At 43.4% G+C, this 8475-nt stretch overlaps 2 protein-coding genes across 2 annotated transcripts; one reads left to right on the plus strand and one right to left on the minus strand.

The window, feature by feature from the left end:
- Positions 1 to 2222: 2222 nt before the first annotated feature.
- On the plus strand, positions 2223 to 3932 carry LOC306733928 (tripartite motif-containing protein 16-like; the record flags this gene model as incomplete). The annotated part of the gene is made up of 1 exon (XM_079215239.1): positions 2223 to 3932. The coding sequence occupies exon 1, from the start codon at positions 2256 to 2258 to the stop codon at positions 3930 to 3932; it is 1677 nt and encodes a 558-aa protein (XP_079071365.1). The 5' UTR covers positions 2223 to 2255.
- Positions 3933 to 6012: 2080 nt separating this feature from the next.
- Positions 6013 to 8099, minus strand: LOC306733929 (tripartite motif-containing protein 16-like). The gene has a single exon (XM_079215240.1). The coding sequence runs from the start codon at positions 8064 to 8066 to the stop codon at positions 6390 to 6392; it is 1677 nt and encodes a 558-aa protein (XP_079071366.1). The 5' UTR covers positions 8067 to 8099; the 3' UTR covers positions 6013 to 6389.
- Positions 8100 to 8475: the final 376 nt, after the last annotated feature.

An 8475-nucleotide genomic window follows, 5' to 3' on the forward strand; every position in this document is an offset into this window, starting at 1 on the left:
TTTTTTTAATTAGACAATTTATTTGACATTTTTGAAACAATTTAGAGCTTTGTTTTGGGAAATACTATTTATATAAAATACAATTCATTATTTTAGTCTATAAACACCTCACCTACACTGAGACGGGCATGAGGGAAGGTGTGGAGCTGAACCGTGACAAATGCAATAAATTGATGTTCAGTATAAACCCATTATTGTGTATTTTGAACATACTCAGAACATACTGTGTCTCTGTAAGTTGTCTTTATTTATCTGCTGCAGTTTGCCCACGAAGGTAGAAAATACACACATTAATGTGTATGTGTACTTATACATGCTCAGACACTGGCTCGCCTGTAAAAAACCTCTTTCAGATCACCAGATGATGCTGGAGTGCCGAAGCTTCACTCTATCTCAGCAGTTCACTCCCAAGTATAAAGAACCAGGCAACCACAACAGTGGCGAGGACATGCTGCACACCTGTAAGTTCAGTCACAATACCCTTATTATAACTTCAGAAAACCTTATTACAATAGTAATATGCGTACATGTGCATACATGAAATTTGACCTCTGCATTTCACCCATATTAAGCATTTAGGAACAATGTGCTGAATGTTGTAAATTGCATTAAGCTGTAAAAACTCAATAATTGTTTTCTCTGCATAATTGCATTAATTATTTAATAATTACCTTTATGGAATGTTAAAATAATATATTGCCCCATGAGGGTTTCCATCAGACCAATACCTTTATATGCCTGTGTGCATGTCTGACAGATTTGTGGAGGAGCCACTTTCTGCTGCCACTGGTGTCCTTGGGTCTGGTGGCGTTGGCAGGCCTGACTGGGTTCTGCGCCTGCCTCTGCCGAAGCCTCACCCCCACACTCGGCATTGGAATACTTCACCTGCTGGCTGAGACCCGCTCGGCTGCACAAAACCACTTACTAGTAGCTAGCAGTTTGCTTCGTATGAATCACCTAAATGGTTCATTATTAGGTATGAGTTTGCTCGCAGTCACAGGGGCTTCTGTTTGTTTTTATATATATATATATTTATATATATATATATATATATATATATGTATATATATATATACATATATATATATATATATAAATATATCGATGCTGCCTGATAAAGTGGATGTCTCTCTGGGCTGGTACCTTTACTTGGTAGATGGGTGTGGTGACGTTTCCCCTTTGTTTGGTTGTAATAAATAAATTTGTGTCCACATTAACTGATGAAGACTGTGTTTGTGTTGAGTCGGCTGAAATACACTTAGCCGGAGCAGAGAAATGAAGCCAACCAGGAAGAGCAAAATTCTGCAGTCCCTCGAATGGCCACTTGAGGTTGGCTCCATAAGACAGTCAACTTCCATAGAGCCTCATATTCAATTGCTTAACTTTACAGCAAAAATACTCATGTTTACAGCCTGGTAGAACAAATATGTAAACTGTACATTATCTTAATTATAATTAAATCACCTGTTTTAATTATATAAAAGCTTAAAGTGAGACATAATTAAGGGCATGGTTGCTTTGAGTGACAGGTGGGTACAGTCTCAGTTCGCTCACCACAGCTGTCTGCTCTGGTGCTCACCAGGGCCCTGTTTCTCCTACCTGGTTTACTGAGTTATACTGTAATAATTCACTTCAGAACATTTTGGCGTGAGCGGCAGTCACTGAGTGGAGACGCTGTAAAAGCACCTGAGGACATGCTTGATGACTGTCTACGCCTCGCCGTTGTGAAAGAGCAACAGCCAATGTGGAGACTCCCACACTTCACCAACTGAGTTTGGGTGTTTGCCAAATTCACACACACACACACACACACACACACACACACACACACACACACACACACACACACACACACACACTAGCAATGCTGTGAAAGCTATAATCCTGCTGGGTTCTTCAACTACAAAATTATTATATAATGACAGTTTAGCTTGACGACTCTATTGTCAGCTTGCCTGTTTTTTTAAACAGTACAAACAAAGTTCACATTCACAGCGCCGCTCCTCTTCCTGGAATGAACCACAGCTTGATAAGCCCTCCCTCTTCCTCCTGCTCTCTAACACAGCCGCTGCACTCTGTCCTCTTCTCTCCCCTTCAGATCTACAGCTTTACAGATGGGTGTATCCAACATGGTGGTGAAGCAATAGAGCTGACGCGCCCCGTTCACTGAACATCACGTGTTGTTCAGATCAAGTCAAAGCAGAGTCGTTTCTCAGGAAGTGAAACTCAGACAGTCGTTGCTACTGAGAGCTGAAATGGCGCAGCAAGGAGTTCAGCTGGATCGGGAAAGCTTCTCTTGTTCCATCTGTCTGGATCTACTGAAGGATCCGGTGGCTACTCCCTGTGGACACAGCTACTGCATGAACTGTATTAAAAGCCACTGGGACGAAGAGGACGGTAAGAAACTCCACAGCTGCCCTCAGTGTAGGCAGAGCTTCACACCGAGGCCTGTCCTGCTGAAAAACACCATGCTGGCAGCTTTAGTGGAGGAGCTGAAGAAGACTGGACTCCAAGCTGCTGCTGCTGATCACTGCTATGCTGGACCTGAAGATGTGGGCTGTGATGTCTGCACTGGGAGGAGACGGAAGGCCTTCAAGTCCTGTCTGGTGTGTCTGGCCTCTTATTGTGAGAAACACCTCCAGCCTCATTATGATGTACCTCCATTAAAGAAGCACAAGCTGGTGGAGCCGTCCAAGAAGCTCCAGGAGAACATCTGCTCTCGTCACGACGAGGTGATGAAGATGTTCTGCCGTACTGACCAGCAGTGCATCTGTTACCTCTGCTCTGTGGATGACCATAAAGGCCACGACACAGTCTCAGTTGCAGCAGAAAGGACCGAGAGGCAGAGAGAGCTGGAGGGGAGTCGACTAAACATCCAGCAGAGAATCCAGGACAGAGAGAAGGACGTGAAGCTGCTCCATCAGGAGGTGGAGGCCGTCAATCTCTCAGCTGATGAAGCGGTGGAGGACAGCGAGAAGATCTTCACCCAGCTGATCCGTCTCCTGGAGAACAGAAGCTCCGATGTGAAGCAGCAGGTCAGATCCCAGCAGAAAAGGGAAGTGAGTCGAGTCAAAGAGCTTCAGGAGAAGCTGGAGCAGGAGATCGCTGAGCTGAAGAGGAAGGACGCTGAGCTGAAGCTGCTCTCACACACAGAGGATCACAACCAGTTTCTACACAACTACCCCTCACTGGCACCACTCAGTGAGTCTACAGACTCCACCGGCATCGACATCCGTCCTCTGAGATACTTTGAGGACGTGACGGCGGCTGTGTCAGAAGTCAGAGATAAACTACAGGACGTCCTGAGGGACCAGTGGACAAACGTCTCACTGGCAGGGACTGAAGTGGACGTTTTACTGTCACAACCAGAGCCCAAGACCAGAGCTGGATTCTTAAGATATTCATGTGACATCACTCTGGATCCAAACACAGCATACACACATCTGTTATTATCTGAGGGGAACAGAAAAGCAACATTAATGAGGAAACATCAGTCTTATTCTAGTCACACAGACAGGTTCACTGGTTGTATTCAGGTCCTGAGTAGAGAGAGTCTGACTGGACGTTGTTACTGGGAGGTGGAGTGGATAGGAGGAGGAGTTTTTGTAGCAGTCTCATACAAGAATATCAGCAGAACAGGGTACAGTAATGAATGTGTGTTTGGATACAATGACAAATCTTGGGCGTTACGTTGTGACAAAAACAGTTTTACATTTTTGTACAACAACATCAGCGCTCCCGTCTCTGGTCCTCCGTCCTCCAGAGTAGGAGTGTACCTGGATCACACAGCAGGTGTTCTGTCCTTCTACAGCGTCTCTGAAACCATGACTCTCCTCCACAGAGTCCAGACCTCATTCACTCAGCCTCTCTATGCTGGAGTTGGGTTGCATTACAAACATGGAGACACTGCTGAGTTCTGTCAACTCAAATAGACAGAAGTGATTTAAGGGACAGCAGGTTCAATTATGTGTTTTAATTCTTAAAATCATTTTGTCCAACATTTTTTCTGAGAGCAGATTGTTCTTCACCTGTCAATCAAACATTGTGGGCGGTGCTTTGACGTGTTCTCATTATTGTTGTGTAGATGTTTGAGCTCCTTCCTGTGTCTGTTTAGTCGTGGAGGCTCTCACTGCTCATGGTCATCTTTGTTGACCTGAACTCATATTTCTCTGCAGGAAAATGTAAACTTCTCTGAGCTCTAAATGTTTGATGAATATTGTTGTTGATGTATTTGTTGTTGTGTCTCTTCCTCTGCATGGGTCTTAAAGAGAGAAAGCACCAGAGCTTCTTTATCCTAGATATTTTATTCTCACTACTTTCTGTAAAGTATTCTATCTTTATATTTGTGTTCATTTGTGAGACTAAATGTTGTTGTCTGAATCAACATACAAATGATGTACTATATTGTATTATAAAATAAAGTATCATGATCATAATCATCGAGGAATTCATTCATTATTATTTTACATTACTGAGATTCTGGTCAAACTAATTTAACAGACTTTACCGAATAAGGACCAAAATACTTTCATCTTTCTTATTACCAAAAAAAATGATATACATGTAATTTCTGCATGATTCAAATCATTTCAAGCAACTTTATAATCAAAATCACTGAGTGTGTGCATGTCCTGTTCAAACAGAGAGGAGACATGTGAGGTGTGCCTCACCTCAGGTTGCGCAATCCCTCACAAACTGGGTCAAGCCTTTTGCTTTCTCATTGTTTGTCACCACTGTGTGTGTAGACACTTTTATATCAATTAATTAATCAATTGATAACAATTAATTAAACTTTATTTCAGACTCAATGTCCAGATAGTACAACACATTAAATAGAATAAAATACATACAAAAAACAATTAAGATAACACTCTCACTGGCATTGTGGTTTATATCCTGTTCCAACTGTTGACTCAATTTTACAAACAACTTTCCATGATTAACACGATCAAAAGCTTCGGAGGTGACAATAAAACACATGAGGACGGATGAGTTTTGACCTCTATATCTGTTGACAATTGGCATAAAAACACACAAGTCAGTGCCATGTTTGGCTTTAAAGCCGAACTGGTTATCTGTTGAGTGAATGAACTCATTCAATCTGTCCAACAGGATTCTTTCTAGGACCTTTGACAGTATGCTGGCCAAAGCAATGGGCCTGTCGTTATCTAGGCTACCTACTTTACCAGCTCTGTCTTTAATGACGGGCACTAACAGAACAGACAGCATTGAGTCTGGAAACAAGCCATGAGTCATGAAGCCAGTAAAACAAACGTCAAGAAGAGGAGCTTTCCTCGGACGAGCATATTTAAGGTGTTCAGCAGTAATATGGTCTAAAACACTTTGCCATCAGCCAGCTTATTCATAGCTTGGTGCACCTCATGTGATACATTACTCTCAACATCGTCCACTTTATATACTTACTGCCTTCATACAGAGCACTCACTATAGCACCACACATGGAGCAGAGATCTCTCCTATGCTCCACATCCTTACAGTTAACATCAGTACACACAGTTGCATCTCTAGATGAATATTGCTGACAGATTTGTCTGTACAAGAATACTATGCTAACAAGTCCTCCTTTGTGAGAGTTGACCAGTTGAGTTTTTCTGTGTTGACACTAATTCCAATGCTAGTTAATGCCGGGAGATATTCAACACTTATCCACATAGAAAAAGGTGAAAAGACAAAAACATGTGTTTAATGAAATCTTAAGTAAAGAGATAAAAATGAAACCCCAAAGTATGGTTTACATTTTGTACTAACGTGTCATTTGCAAGTGCCTTCATTATTTCAAGTGTTGATTGAATTAATGTTAAATTAGTTTGACCAGAATCTCAGTTATGTAAAATAATAATGAATGAATTCCTCAATGATTATGATCATGATACTTTATTTTATTATACAATATAGTACATCATTTGTATGTTGATTCAGACAACAACATTTAGTCTCACAAATTAATCAACACAAATATAAAGATAGAATACTTTACAGAAAGTAGTGAGAATAAAATATCTAGGATAAAGAAGCTCTGGTGCTTTCTCTCTTTAAGACCCATGCAGAGGAAGAGACACAACAACAAATACATCAACAACAATATTCATCAAACATTTAGAGATCAGAGAAGTTTACATTTTCCTGCAGAGAAATATGAGTTCAGGTCAACAAAGATGACCATGAGCAGTGAGAGCCTCCACGACTAAACAGACACAGGAAGGAGCTCAAACATCTACACAACAATAATGAGAACACGTCAAAGTACCGCCCACAATGTTTGATTGACAGGTGAAGAACAATCTGCTCTCAGAAAAAATGATGGAAACAAAATTATTTTAAGAAATAAAACACATAATTTAATCTGCTGTCCCTTAAATCACTTCTGTCTATTTGAGTTTACAGAACTCGGCAGTGTCTCCATTTGGGCCAAAAAACCCAACTCCAGCATAGAGAGGCTGAGTGAATGAGGTCTGGACTCTGTGGAGGAGAGTCATGGTTTCAGAGACGCTGTAGAAGGACAGAACACCTGCTGTGTGATCCAGGTACACTCCTACTCTGGAGGACGGAGGACCAGAGACGGGAGCTGTGATGTTGTTGTACCGGAATGTAAAACTGTTTTTGTCACAACGTAACGCCCAAGATTTGTCATTGCATCCAAACACACATTCATGAATGTACCCTGTTCTGCTGATATTCTTGTATGAGACTGCTACAAAAACTCCTCCTCCTATCCACTCCACCTCCCAGTAACAACGTCCAGTCAGACTCTCTCTACTCAGGACCTGAAAACAACCAGTGAACCTGTCTGTGTGACGAGAATAAGACTGATGTTCATTCATTAATGTTGCTTTTCTGTTCCCCTCAGATAATAACAGATCTGTGTATGCTGTGTTTGGATCCAGAGTGATGTCACATGAATATCTTAAGAATCCAGCTCTGGTCTTGGGCTCTGGTTGTGACAGTAAAACGTCCACTTCAGTCCCTGCCAGTGAGACGTTTGTCCACTGGTCCCTCAGGACGTCCTGTAGTTTATCTCTGACTTCTGACACAGCCGCCGTCACGTCCTCAAAGTATCTCAGAGGACGGATGTCGATGCCGGTGGAGTCTGTAGACTCACTGAGTGGTGACAGTGAGGGGTAGTTGTGTAGGAACTGGTTGTGATCCTCTGTGTGTGAGAGCAGCTTCAGCTCAGCGTCCTTCCTCTTCAGCTCAGCGATCTCCTGCTCCAGCTTCTCCTGAAGCTCTTTGACTCGACTAACTTCCCTTTTCTGCTGGAATCTGACCTGCTGCTTCACATCGGAGCTTCTGTTCTCCAGGAGACGGATCAGCTGGGTGAAGATCTTCTCGCTGTCCTCCACCGCTTCATCAGCTGAGAGATTGACGGCCTCCACCTCCTGATGGAGCAGCTTCACGTCCTTCTCTCTGTCCTGGATTCTCTGCTGGATGTTTAGTCGACTCCCCTCCAGCTCTCTCTGCCTCTCGGTCCTTTCTGCTTCAGCTGAGACTGTGTCGTGGCCTCTATGGTCATCCACAGAGCAGAGGTAACAGATGAACTGCTGGTCAGTACGGCAGAACATCTTCATCACCTCGTCGTGACGAGAGCAGATGTTCTCCTGGAGCTTCTTGGACGGCTCCACCAGCTTGTGCTTCTTTAATGGAGGTACATCATAATGAGGCTGGAGGTGTTTCTCACAATAAGAGGCCAGACACACCAGACAGGACTTGAAGGCCTTCCGTCTCCTCCCAGTGCAGACATCACAGGCCACATCTTCAGGTCCAGCATAGCAGTGATCAGCAGCAGCAGCTTGGAGTCCAGTCTTCTTCAGCTCCTCCACTAAAGCTGCCAGCATGGTGTTTTTCAGCAGGACAGGCCTCGGTGTGAAGCTCTGCCTACACTGAGGGCAGCTGTGGAGTTTCTTACCGTCCTCTTCGTCCCAGTGGCTTTTAATACAGTTCATGCAGTAGCTGTGTCCACAGGAAGTAGTCACCGGATCCTTCAGTAGATCCAGACAGATGGAACAAGAGAAGCTTTCCCGATCCAGCTGAACTCCTTGCTGCGCCATTTCAGCTCTCAGTAGCAACGACTGTCTGAGTTTCACTTCCTGAGAAACGACTCTGCTTTGACTTGATCTGAACAACACGTGATGTTCAGTGAACGGGGCGCGTCAGCTCTATTGCTTCACACCATGTTGGTTACACCCATCTGTAAAGCTGTAGATCTGAAGGGGAGGGAAGAGGACAGAGTGCAGCGGCTGTGTTAGAGAGCAGGAGGAAGAGGGAGGGCTTATCAAGCTGTGGTTCATTCCAGGAAGAGGAGCGGCGCTGTGAATGTGAACTTTGTTCTTTACAGACGGAGACTCGGTTAAAACCTGCTCCATGTTTGAAAACATTTGAGGATTTTAGCTATAACATATTTCTTGTTTTTTCAGGCTTTGGCAGTTGCGGGCCGCCAAAGCACAACTCTTCATCTGT

Source organism: Taurulus bubalis (assembly GCF_910589615.1).
Source record: "Taurulus bubalis genome assembly, chromosome: 3".
NCBI classification, from domain to species: Eukaryota; Metazoa; Chordata; class Actinopteri; order Perciformes; family Cottidae; genus Taurulus; species Taurulus bubalis.